The 14,558-nt window shown below is 40.0% G+C and overlaps 1 protein-coding gene across 1 annotated transcript in view; it reads left to right on the forward strand.

Moving 5' to 3' along the window:
- Nucleotides 1-14,558, forward strand: part of PTPRS (protein tyrosine phosphatase receptor type S) — a 366,190-nt gene that overhangs the window by 143,541 nt on the left and 208,091 nt on the right. The window contains exon 7 of the mRNA XM_083179390.1: nucleotides 260-271. Coding sequence (XP_083035516.1) covers nucleotides 260-271 — 12 coding nt within the window. The remainder of the gene's footprint in view (nucleotides 1-259; nucleotides 272-14,558) is intronic.

Consider the following 14,558-nt stretch of genomic DNA (forward strand, 5'->3'; position numbering starts at 1 on the left):
TTGAAAGAACACTTTAGTCAAACTTATGTTGTTGTCAGGACAGAGAATAGTTAAGACACATTATTGACTTGGGTTGATTGAGCATTCAACTCTGAAGCTAAGGAAATATTTGTTACTATTTTTAGTATAATGAATGGATTAGACGCTTTGCAGCTAAAAGCCTGGAGAAGGTCTTTTTTTACTCTCTCTGTGTCTCCCCTATTTTTTCTCTTCTCCTCATGTCATTGTGTTCTGCATCAAACCCCTTAACATCCCTCAGAGCTACGAGAAGGTTGGTGTGTTTTTTTTTTGTTTACGTTCTTTACCCACATTTTTACATTTCTAAAGAAAAAAATGAAAAGAAAAATATATTTTAGTGAAGGGCAGTGCAGCTGTCCATGGGCTTTGGGGATTGAGATGATATTGCATTGTGAGACCTCTCTATGCATCCTTTGGTAATGTTGCTGGGTTTTTGCACTTTTCGTCGTCATGAATATTGGGTGCTTGGGCATTGAGCCTGATGCATGATAGGAGAATGCAACTATCTTTGCATGTCTTTTTTAGTTTTTTTTTTTTATTTATATGGGGACTTTTTTGTAAGTTTTAAATTTCAGTTCTCTGTCCTTGAATTATCCAATTTTATTTAGCTTGCCTTGATTATTTTGACCAATGGTACTTAAACATCTTGTTCCTGCCCTGTGGAGGTAAAAAAAAAAAAAATGTAATTTTGTAAAAAGACTAGATACATTTTATCATGAATGCATTAACAAAGTCAGATCCGTAAATTACTTTTGTTTTGTAACTATCACAAAATGCCAAAGTATTTTTCATGTGCTCCACAAAGTGATGAATAAAAATTGTATTCCTTTTAGTCTAAAGACTTCTATTATTCATAAAGGGAATAGTTTAAAATATTCTGTGGTTGGAAAAAAAATAAAACTATATATATATATATATATATATATATATATATATATATATATATATATATATATATATATATACCTTGTTATTGGCTTTTATATTTGTATTAAATATCAGCATTAATATTTTATTAATAGGGTTTTTTCTAAATGTATAAATAAACCCCAAAGTGAACAATAATTGTTCGTAATTTTTTAGGTTATATCAATACTAAAGCAAAATGCCCATTGGTTCATAAGTAGGATGAATGAGGTTACATTTGCACAGGGCAGGAACATAGTGACCATGAAGAAACGCTGCACCTGTATGTGTGTTTTACACAATTCTGTAATGCTATATTTTGTTTGCTTTAGAAGAAACCTTAGATTACACCTTGTAAATCTTAAAACCAAATCTTTATCGTCTTTCTGCTTGCTTGATCTCTTCCTTCTCAAGTATAATAGAGATCTCTGTCAAGCATGAGAGTTGATATTTTTACATTATCTTAATATATGGGCATTTGCAAAATTATTCAATGACTTTAAAAATGTGTACAATATATATATATGTGAGTGTGTGTAATATATAATATTAATAGCCATAATTATTGAATATAATTGTGATGAGAAAAAGGTGTGATCTAAGATGCTTTTGTCATATAGAGGCTGCACATTATTTTGGCTCCCCTCCTTACATCCCTTTCTTCTGCATTTTGGAATAAGACAGATTTACTCTTGTCTCACCAAAATGGTATTATAATATTTGTCTTTCCCTGTTTGGAGCCGCCGCTTGCTGACTGTTGGAGTGCGATGAAATTATTGGATTATGTTAGTGCTTCAAATGCTCATACCACTATGTTTTTTGTTTTATTTTATTTATTTATTTTTATTGTAATTTTATTATATTTTTACCATTTTTTCTTCTCTAAATCGGGGCTTGAAAAGTCAGAGGTTTGACTGTAGAATCCAGCCTACTATTTTAATTAATGTAAAGAATACTCACAGAGCATATTTTTTATATACAGGATAGAACTAAGAAATCTATAACCTTAATGAATAACCAAAACAAAATCTGTTCTCAATATATTGTGCAAATTGATATTGATTGTGTATATTGTGTTAATTTATTCATTTATCTGCAGTCAGAAAGCAGCTTGACAAAGGAATAATAATCTAAAACAAGACCATTGACGTCACATAATTCACAGAAGAATAAAAAGGGTGTTGCTAAAGTAGGTTTTCAAAAAAAAAATTGAGGACAATCTGTCCTGCCTAAGAAAATGTAAGCTGTGAAACATTAGTCAATAATTAGATACCATTTTAGAAAGATGTTATCAACTAATGTCAAACAACTTATTTGACTACAAAAGTAAATATATGGTTATGACTCTGATTATTCATGCTAAAAAAGCATTTCTTTTTTAGATATTACGAATAAAAAAAATGTCAAAAGAACATTCTAGAAGGGTAGTTTAAAATTGTTTAGGTAAACTGTTCAACTATAATGAACAAGCCATGAACCTAAAAGAAAGATTTCTGGAAAAGGATACAGAAAATGCACATTCAATCATCAGCTGAAAAAAAATAAAATCAAAAGAAAAGAACTGCTAAAACCAAAAGAAAAAAGATAGAAGACAACAACCTGCTATTCATCACCCAATATAATAGAGAGCACAAAAAGGTGGAAAAATATTATAAAAAAGCACTGACACATACTTTGAAAAAATAAGACATTACAAGGAATACTACCAGAAAAAAAAAAATCAAAGTTTATTTACAATAGAACAAAGAATAGCAAGAACCCACTGGTGCAGAGCACAATTGGAGGGAAAGTAGAAGAAAAAGAGGCAAAGGGGGAAATTTACTAAGATGGGCATTCTATTTCACATGGGATGTTGTAATGGCCAACCAATCAGATACTATATATTATCTTCTAGAAGGTGCTAAATAAATAAGTAGATTCTGATTGGTTGCCCTTAGCAACATCCCAGGTGAAATATAATAGGGTGCGATATGTGCAATTTTTTGTAAAAAAAAATGGAGGAAATCGCACATGTAGTAACACAAATGTAATAGGGTCCGAATTTTCAATTCGCACCCTTGAAATTACCGAAACTCGCAAACCAAAAAGACCAGGGCCAGGCTGGCGAGTTTGACAAAACCATGCATGGATCAGGGAGAAAAAGTTAAATAAAAAAAATGGCATGAGGTACCCCTTCCTGAGCAAATCCAGCCCCAGGCTCATTAATCCGCCCTTGTTCCCCAAGTACGGGAGAAAACATTGTGTGGTTTCCCCGCATTAAAGAAACTAGCAACCGGCTCTTGGACCGGTCCTGGTTCCAAAAATACAGGGGACAAAAAAAACTATGGATCCCCCGTATTTTGGAAACAGCCCCAGGCTCCAACAGCCAGCGGTATCACGCCACAGCCAGGGGACTGAAGCTTCTCCCCGGCATCCCTGGGCAGTGGACGAATGGCAGATAAAATAAGTGTAAAAATTTGATAAAACCATTGCTTTTTACAAGTCCCAGAAGGCCTCCCGCGCAGGCTGGGACGTGGTGAACCACAAGTTCCAGCACACAGGGAAGTTATGGGCCTCCTTAGACTTGTAGTTCACCTGTAAAAAGAATGTAAAAAAAAAAGGACACACAACTAGAAAAGTACAGCTTTATGACATACAGTTTACACCATCAGAGCACATCCAGAATATTAAAAAGGAATAGAGACTCAGGAGTATTATTCTGGTTCATATGCATCGCTGCGATGTGCAGTACTGCTTGTGATTTTAACGCTACCCGCCGCTCATCCAGCCGTCCATTCCCCTCGCTCGCCGTGTTTGCCCACACAGCTGTGAATGGATGTTTTGCATCCATTCGCAGCCTTGTGGGCGAGGACGCTGACGGGTGATGTCAGCTCCCCAATCCCGGCAGCTGCGTCACTGCCTCATTTCCATGGGAACACCCATAAAACACTGGGCGTTCCCATGGGCGCGTCCATCCGCCGACGCCCCCGGCTGCACTGGTGGGTGCAAATTGGATGGCAAACTTGCAGTTCACCATGCCTGTTTGCACCCGGCTTCTGCACATGTGCAGAAGTGATCATGCGCAGATGCCAAACATCACTCCCTAGTGCGAACAGACCTGAATAAAGTCCTTAGTGTATCAGCCCACTTTAAAGAGAAACGCAATATGGATCCCTCTGGACTCACCTTTAAAGACATCATCAAATACTCTAGCCCATGGGGGGGAGGAGAAATGTTAGCGAACATCTCGAGAGAGGAAGCGAGATGTATCTACAATCTAGAAACCATTACAGACATTATAAACAGCATGAATACTGTTCTATTCTAACGGACGTCAACATCCATGATGAGATAGCCATATCTATTATTAATGAAAGTATATACTTTTATTATTGAAATTCTTCAAACACATAAGCGCTGGGGTCAAATTTTGTTTTTACACTAGAATTGCACAGATGAAGAAATGATTGTGGATTGATAGATCTACAGTGCCTAGATAGACAGTCAGTAGGCCAACATGCAATTGATTGACAGGGTAAAAAGATCTACATTCAAAAGTTTTACAGGGTCAAAAGGTCGACATGGGCTTTTTTGGGATAATTTTGGGCGTCATTGTTGACACCTGTCGACATTGACCTTCAGTTAGTGTAACACGTATCCTTGTCTACACTCGGCACACTATTATATTCTTCCTCTATGCAGAAATGGATGGTAAAGTTTGAAAATGTCCTAAAAAATGTTGTCCTATTGATTGTTGACCTTTTGACTTTGCCGACCTATTGCATGTGGACCTTTTGTTGTCGACCTGTTGCCTGTCTGGGGAGTATTCAATTATTTTTTTCTTCATGTGCAGCGAATCCTGTTTAGGATTCGCTGCCCATTTGCAGGGTTCAGGAGGGCTGCAGCATTTGCTGCCAGCCCTCCCTGTCACCCTATTCAATGCAGCAGGGACTCGCTGCCCCTGCTGGTGAATTTTAACCGAGCCAGGGGACGGAGGCAGGCAGGGAGATGTAAGCCTCCCTGCCTGCCCCAGAATTTGTGGGGGAGGGCTTAAAAAAAAAAAATGTTAAAAAAATTTAAATAAAAATTAAATATATATATTAATGTGCTTTAATGTGCTTTTTGAGACAAAAAAAAAAAACAACCTTTATTTTATAAGATCACTTTCCAGTTCACCTTAAAAAGATGTCGAATGCAAAATGGTTAATCATGGCAAATTTCAGGGAGAAATCAATTCGCCATCCTAGCATTGAATACACTCTCGGCGAATCCCAGTGAAAACCCCATTGAAATACACCAGCGAATTGCAGCGAGCATGAAATGGAGAACTGGGCGGCATTCACTGTTCGCTTTCGGCGAACAGTGAACATTGAATAGGGTGAATCATATTTTCAGTGAAAAAAATTCACCGCAAGGAGTGAAAACAGCCCAATTCGCCGAAAAAAACCCGGTGAATTGGGACCATTGAATACTGGCCTCTATCTGAACAATGTAGATCTATCATCCGGATACAGTTGAAATGTACTTGTATTTAGAATTGTGTTTAGCTTAGTGGATATAAGCTAACTAAAATTGAGAGCTGCTACTTTACATTTCTTGGCTTGAAATACTGGGAAATGTATGTTTTTTTTAATGGAAGCTACTGTATAAACCAATAAGATGTATTTCCTGTTACTCTTTTACAAAAGATAAAAACCTCTCTGCCTTAGAATCTCTTATTTGTGTTAGTCTAGCGTATATCCATATACTCATGTTTTATATACTCATGCATTATTAGGTGATAACATTACTGTATGTCATGATGTGTACTTCTGTATTTGGGCTAGATATGAGGTTTATCTTATTTATATTTTTTATCTTCTGGAGAATATGATACATTTATGCATGGAAATTTATTAGAGAGTGCAGGATATATTACTCCTCGAAGATGCCGCCACTTTGCTAATTAAAGTTTGACAGCCTAAAGATTTTATTCACTGCAGAAAGAATGTTTGTTAGCCATAGTGTAGTCTTTTATGAATTGGTAATTCTGTTGATTCTATTGGTGATTTTCAGACCTACAAGCTAATGTTAATTCAAAAAAAGAGAAAACCTAGAATATCTTACTGTGGCCATTTAAAGATCATAGCCTTGGCATTATTCGCTAATATTTGGGCCACATTATAATAACAAAATGACTCGAGATATCATCAGTTTTAGATACTCTGCCACTCTTCCCGCACCAGCTATCATTACAAAGTCAATATCACTTTGATAGATGCCATAAAATGTAATCTATCAATATTTATTGATCTACCTGTCTATCAATCTGTAATAGAGTTATGTTTTTACATTTTCATATTCCCAGTGCCTGGCAGATGAGACATTTTATTTCCAAAGTTGTGTGACAATTGAAGAGTTGAAGAAACATTACTCCATATTCATATAAATTATGTGATGTGATTTATACAGACAGACAGGGAGCTTCAGCTAGCTTCAGGCATCATTCATTATAGTATCAAAGCTCCTCCCAGCTCAGCTCTCAGTCACATGGTTTTCTTACAGTACAGTATATACCTTCTAATCTCTAGCTATGGCCACAAATAGCAAGGCGGTGTTTCCAAGTAAAGTACAGTTCTATCTAACCAGGGCCGGTGCTAGGGTGTCCGATGCCCTCCTGCAAACCATAAATTTTGCGCCCTTTCACCATGCCATTGCAACAAGCTGCAGCCCGATTGTGGGAGCGTATGCAACATGCAATCCTATGGAGGATCTCGGGTGCACATACATGTATGCATACACCATCTCAGCGCTGTGTCCGCAAAATGTTGCAGGCACTAAAGGTGCGAGAATTGCATACGTTATGTGCTAGATCGCATCGCATGGCATGCATGCAATGTGTGTGCAATGCGATCTGAAAGCAGTACAAAAAGTATGTGCAGCACATACTTTTTGTACTGTGCGATGCCCGCAGGAGCACACATCGCATCGCACGCTGCTATTGCAGCGTGTATGGCCACCTTTAGGCACATAACCTAGCCCATTATTTAAAAAGTGTCTAAATTAATATAAAAAAATCTACAATTATTAAAAAAGTTGTTATAAACATGTATAATAAGACGCATTGTTCTTTTGCTGTTTAACTCTTGTGCAGTCCCTCCTCTTCTATCTGCATAGGCAGGACGCTGAAGACGCCATTACACCCTCAAAGGAGGAGAGAGAAGGAGGAGATGGAAAAAGAGGGGAAGAGATAGAGGGGGCAGAGTGTTGTGGACTGGCAGTGGCACTGGCACAGCACACTGAGAGGAGGGAAGGAAGGGGAGGCGGCGCATGTTTGTCAGTTGATTGACAGCTGACAGACGCAGGCAGCAATGGGTAGGGGGCGGATCTGGACATGACAGGTCATCCTGGCATTCACAGACAGTGCTACATGCCTCAGCGCATTTGTCCGTGAGGAAGAGGGGGCAGGTCACAGGAGGAGGACAGTGTGTGCGCGGTGCACGGAGCTGGTCAGCCTCTCCATACTGCCGCCCGCTGTCAGACAGGCACTGCGGTTCAGGAAGCAGCTCTTTATACTGCCACCCGCCCACTGTCAGGCGCTGTCGGCGGCGTGAAGGAAGTAGTGACAGTGAGGGCTGAGGCAGCTTTAGCAGAGCAGGGAGGGAGACAGCGCCTTTTCAGCATGGCACCTCCCTGCTTTGCAGGAGCTGCTGAGTAAGTAGCACCGGCCCTGTATCTAACTTATTTAAAGCATTTACATATATGGTGGAACAACTCTTTAGCACTCAAATAGCTTTGCTGATAGAGAACTTTCATGCTGCAGTGTATATATTTAAAGACTATACAGTAGCTTGTATATTGACAGGAACAGGAGATGAAGCTTCAGAATACAAATACAGAATCTGTAAAACGAAGCCCTTGTAATGGTTTCTCAATGCTCCATAAATTAAAATTTTCATCTTGCGCAGAAACATATATATAATATCCATATTATCATTATCAATGTTTCTGAATTGCTAGAGTGTCACTTGTATATTGGGAATACAGGTATTACCATCCACTGTAGACAGCACAGTGGCTGACCATGGGTGCTTAATGATTATGCCTAAAGACGTCTTGACAGGAATTGTCTGTGTTAGCAGACAAGTGATACTGGCTGAAAGCAAATCCAAATTGAATGCAGGAGGTACCAGGAATGTATCCAGTTGATTATTGTAGTGTTATTTAGCTTCCATGGATATGGGAGCAAAAGACTCACAAAAGTGTGCCTGTTAACACTATGACACCAGACACAGTACCTCACCTGGGCTAATGACGCTGACTGGCTTACAACATGGGGTTTGGTCTTGAAAGTCAAAGTTCCAGTTGTTTTAGGCAGATGGTACTGTTTTGGGTGTGACACAGACTTGGTCCTATTTGTCAACAAGTGGCAATGCAGACTGGTGTTGGGGTGGGTTCATGTGGCTTGTGCTCTGTTTTCTAGTCCACCTAAACAATTAACGGAATGGTAACCGCTACATTGCATTGCTTGTTGACCATTTGCAGTCTTTCATGAACCCCACAATGATAGAAAATTTTCAGCAGGGTAATGAACAGGGAAATCAGCAACAAATGAGTATTCTGAAGAGTTTTGATGAATGGTGTGGCCAGAACATTCACCAAACATGAACCCAATTGAACATTCTTGGGAGGTGGTGAAGAGATCCATTTACACCAAGATTCAGCAACTACAAGCATCAAGATGCTGTGCGAAGCTATCCAGACAACATACAGTAGATGTAAAGGTTTACTTGTGGAATCAATGGCACATCATGTAAATGCACTTTGTTGGGCTAAAGGAGGATATATATATATATATATATATATATATATATATATATATATATATATATAAAGATGCGGCGGCACTCAAAATAAAGACACAGCAGGGATATCTGCCTGCTGTGTCTTTATTTCGAGTGCCGCCGCCTCCGCATCTTCCTGTACACTGCCTGCTACCACAGCCAGCACGGAGGGCACAGAGTCACACGCTTGTTCCCTAGGAGGAATAACTATACTGCTACTCCCTGTGGAGTGCCGACCTAAGGACAGTTTATATATATATATATATATATATATATATATATATATATATATATAATTAGCTTGGTAGAGGAGTGTATTGCTACTGAGTCCTCACACATTTTTCTTGGGAGTAAATGGAATATTGTTTCATTTTCAGCATCACTTAAATGAAACAAAAACAACCTAAGACACTGACTAACTTCTGACTCAATTCTTTGTCTCCAACTATCTTTGGGCAGATAGTCTGCATCACAAAGTTGAACAGTCTTCTTCTGCATCACATGTGAAGGTTAGCTTTGCAGCCACATCTACAATACTCACTTTTTATTTATGTATTTTTTCCAGAAGAAAGGTTTGGTTGACTTTTAAAGTCACACTCTTTGGCCAACTTCAACTGGAAACATCTTTAACCTTCAGCTTTGAAACCCTGGGCAAATTCACATCATCCCCCTGCTAGAGTGAAATCCCAACTTGCAAATTAATGTGCACGCTGTGCGTATGGATGTGTATGGCAACACCTATCCATTTGCAGCCATACTGTATAAAAATGTCCTAAAGCCATTGTAAAAGGCTCACTATTGAATGATGTTTACACTAACTACAACTCATCACATTTTGCCGCATAGCCCTAGACTTACTCGTCAGTGCAATGGTAAAGGCATAGCCAGCCTGGAGCTGAAGTCACAAACACTCTCCTAAAACACTCTGGCACGCCTAGAATTTTTCCAGACACTCCCAGCATTTTTATTAGCACTCCCATTTTCCACCCCACACAAACCCGCTTCATGTCAATGAAAACACTGTGTGTTTAGAAAAAGTTGCAGGACTTCCCCACAAGATAGCCTCGTGCATGCAAATTTGCAGACAAGCATTCAAGTATTAATCATTCCCACTGTGTTGACTACTTCACTGGTACCTCATCTTATTTCAAAGAGCCAATGGTATTCTGAGTGCCCACCAGCATTTTAATCTTCAGACCTTGGATTTAAGACCGAGGATATACTGATAATTTCACTGTCAGATTCTGGACTGTCTTGTGCACAGAATATGCTCAGATGTTTTCTTCATTGATTCAAAAACCTCAACTCACAATCTTGATGGCTATCTGCCAGTTCAAGAAGGCTCATATCTCTTGGATCTGCTTGAGCATCTACTTCTTGGGCCTTGCATATATGATGAGCAAGTTGAACATCAGCACAGGCTGTTCACTATCCAAAGATTTTTTATTTTCAGATTTCAAGCTTACTTGCTACAAGCTTTGTAGTACACACATACACATGCACACAGCATTGCCTTAGTTATACAGTACTTTCCCCTATTCAGAGCCACCTATAGATCGATCAACTTGAATTGAACAGTACTTGGTACTGAATCTAAGTAGAACATGGAAAAAATATCAAAAGATGGTACTTGTGTATTTTGGCGGCGCCCATCACATCGCATACCATAACGCATACGATGGTATGCGATGTGACGCGATATCGTACGATAGTGCACGATGGCATACAATTTTGAAATTGTATGCCATTGTACATGGCATACAATGCCATACGATGCGATGCGATTAAACATTGTATAAGCACCCTAATGGGTGCTTATACAATGTTAAGCACCCTAATGGGTGCTTACAATGTTAAATGCACCCCCACGCCACCCCCCCACTATAAACGTGAACCCGAAGCGTGGCGAGCGGCGGCGGTACGCGTCCTACGACCTTTTTATACCCCCACTATCCACGTCGGCGTGGAGTTGAGAATAGAATAGTGTGGCGAGCGCAGCGAGCCACCGAGCCCGAAGCGTGGCGAGGGGACGCGGATACCTGTGAAGCCCGCAAAGGGACGCGTTTACCTGTGAAGGTGTCCGCGGCCCCTCGCGGGGCTCGCTGCGCTCGCCACGCTTCGGGCTCGGTGGCTCGCTGCGCTCGCCACACTATTCTATTCTCAACTCCACGCCGACGTGGATAGTGGGGGTATGAAAAGGTCGTAGGACGCGTACCGCCGCCCCTCGCGGGCTCGCCGCGCTCGCCACGCTTCGGGTTCACGTTTATAGTGGGGGGGTGGCGTGGGGGTGCATTTAACATTGTGAGCACCCATTAGGGTGCTCAAAAGCACCCTTTAGGGTGCTTATACGATTTTTTATCGTATAGGGGGTCAAAATCGCGTTGCATCGCATGCCATCGGGTACATGGCATGCGATGCGATACGTTCATCGTACGACGGATAAATTCTGGGAGACTGCCTATTGATTTGCATACTAGTCTTAGAGTAATATGGGCTGAATTACAACCTGATATATTTTGGCTACTTACTGTGTAAACTAATAAGACCATGTAATATGTATATCCTCAACATCTAGAGTGCGAACTTTTGAAATACATCTGTATGCTTTGTACAGTCCTGGAACTAAGTTAACACCTACTTGCTTTAACATGCTAGCATCTACTTCCAGCCTGTGACCTGACCTGGAATAGCACAAAATATTATTCAGCTCTTTGATTGTTCCTTGTTGGGCCAAGTGTCTCCAAGCTGTAGCTTTTTGCCAGCTTTCCAATGCAGCCTAGTTTTCAGGAGGAGCCAGTGGAAATTAGTCTCCTACAGTCAAGAGGTTTTGCGCTAGAATATCAAAACATATCAGATGTAAGCTGTTCATGGGTAGAACCACTCTATTCTCTTTTGAAGGACAAGTTACCTCCTATGCCTACAGCAGTCGCAGTATCTTCCAGCAGTCACCAGTCTGTGTTTTTGACTAGTCAAATTGGTTGCGACCATGTCAGGGAAAGCCCAACCTGGTGTGGTCACATCTGGCAAGGGGTTTAAGTTCTTGCCGACCACTCTAGGCAATGGATTTAAGGTCTTGCTGTCAAGATCTTGGGGTCAGATACCACATGACACCTTTAGATGTCTTGTGGAATCCACTTGATGGGTCAAAGCTGTTCATGGGTGGAACCAGTGATCCCAGGTCGCTGTGTAGGAGCCTGGTTGTGGCAGTGAGCACCTACCCATGATGCAGTTGGAAGAGTCATTAAAATGGCAATTAGTAGAGGTGGCAATGAATCCGTAGATGTGGTTGAGTAAGCCCACTCTTTTGAAGGACAAGTTACCTCCTATGCCTACAGCAAACCTGCTATCACCTACAGTAGATCATCTGGCCACAATCATTAATTAAGTATTTTTGTATAATGCCTACATATTCTACACAATTTTAAAGATAATTTAAGCAGCAACGCCAGTCCTCACAAATACTTTTTTTTAACTGTTAATTTTTATTAACAACATACCATTTTGTTATGTGCAAACACCACCAAATACGGCAGTCTTATGAAAAGTTTGTTAAATGCAACCAAAATGTACAACATTAAATGTTCTCCCCTGAGCTTCCTAAATCACAGCTGCTCTGCTTTGTGAGCCAATAGAAAATATGTTATGGCGGAATGTATATGCACAATATAGTTTAGAAAGTCTGTCCCAGCAACTGCATGCAGTAGAAGCCTGTGGACAGATTAATGAAGGATTAGGACTGCAGTAAGTATAGCAGTTGGAATGGAGATCTAGACAACTGTTTAAATAACATATCCATTCCACCACATATTTCACTAGGAGTGCCCTGGAAAGTATTTAAGTCATCCTTTGCTTTTACGCAAATTTGCGTCTACAGCTAGACAACTGGCTTCGGTGACGCTCACTGCTGCCTGTCCAGGTCCTCTCTTGCGGCATCATTCCTGTGTGGGTCCCGGCGCGCTGTACGCCTTGCTGTGTCAGCGTGGGTCAAGTGTCTCCATCAGTGCCCCGGATGTCGTAGCTGATTCCTTAGTATACGTGTAGCGATGTGTAGTGTGTAGTCACCGGGTGCCCTCCACAGGAGATAGTATATAGTTTTGGGAACAGGTGGCACTCTCAGACTTCCAAAGTAAGGGATGCAATACTCCCAATTGAAGGTGAATATAAATATGTATCTATAAGTAATTATCAAGTAACCAGGAAGCAGAGGAGCTGGCAGGTTTCTCTCTGAGATGTACCTCTCCTGGAAGATTATCTTCCAGCAGTCGCCAGTCTGTGTTTTTGACTAGTCAAAATGGTTGTGACCATGTCAGGGAAAGCCCAACCTGGTGTGGTCACATCTGGCAAGGGGTTTAAGGTCTTGCTGACCACTCTAGGCAAGGGATTTAAGGTCTTGCTGTCAAGATCTTGGGGTCAGATACCACATGACACCTTTTAGATGTCTTGTGGAGTCCACTTGATGGGTCAAAGCAGTTTTGGCACAAAGTGATCTACACAATAGTATACAGGTTATTTTAATGTTATGTTAATATAGCTGAGATGTATGGTTGCTTGTATTTATTATTATACACATGCATATTTTTCAGTGACCTGTATAGAACCTTTTTTTTTCGCACAACTGACTGTAGGTCTTACTACTATTTAGCCCTACGCATAATTCCACGGTCATTTTAAAAGTTTAATTTTTTTCTTCATTTTTAATCCAATTTAAAAATGTGATTTGTTATTATACAGTCACAAATAATGCTATTACATTTTCTGCTCTGTGAGTGTTTCTTTTCTACTTGCATGTACTTATGTAGTTAAATGGGCTAAACGCCAAACTGATTTTACCCTGTCCTTCAGACTCCGATATTTGATATTTAGAGACAGTTCTTTTTAATTCTATTTAAAAAAAATCTTTGTTAACAGTTTATATTATGCTTTTTTTCTCATGACAACACAGTGTATGTATCACATGCTGCTGTTTGTCTGTAAATGTGTTTGCTGACTAAATTTTGCCAGTCAGCTTCTGTCCCATTTCTACTCTCTGCACTCAGTTATATGTTGGCCCCATCTGAAGACTTGCACTATTCTGTTCTGTCCGCATGTTAATTTGTTTTCTCCACTTTTCTTCATTGTATGTTAGGTGTGCCTGAGGATTTGGTGGAGCCTCTGTGACTCTCTTCTTTGGAACTGATTCTTTAAACTGTGTCATACATAAATGACACCTGGAAATAATTGAGTTGTGCACAGGGTATCTTTTATAATCCCGCACTTTCAGGCAGCAGAATACTCGCAACATATTTTTCTCCTATAATATAGGAATATTTTCCAAAATCATCATCATTTTGCCTTAGAAACCACTAGATAATAAAATGCATATACAGTATGTAGTATTTATTACTAGTTTATCTTTCTTTAGAATAGAATATTTGTGTGTATCTCTTTATGCACCTTTTCTGGTCTAGTACATTCAATGATTTGTCTGTATGGAATTAGCAGGCCCTACATTACTGTCCTGAAGATGTTACCAAGAACAGAGTCACTCATATTGGGGCTGCCTCAACCCCTTGATCCATGTTCTAACTTGTGAGGTCTGAAAACTGCATCCACCTATCAGCAAGGGGGATGCACAGAACATGTCACTGTTACTCTCAGCGTTAAGTCCATCACTTTGTTTTTCTACGAACAATCTGTTTATAGGGTTATAGGTGTCAATATGTTGAACACTTAGTCACAAAGCATTAAGTGGGTTCACTGCCCTTAATCCTTCAATGCCTTTTTCTACACCCAGTATTATTGCGGGCATTTGCTAGTTGCCCTTATGTTATATTCCTCTGCATTTTTCTGTCT

The sequence above is a fragment of the Crinia signifera genome, chromosome 1 (assembly GCF_055691185.1).
Source record: "Crinia signifera chromosome 1, ASM5569118v1, whole genome shotgun sequence".
Lineage (NCBI taxonomy): Eukaryota > Metazoa > Chordata > Amphibia > Anura > Myobatrachidae > Crinia > Crinia signifera.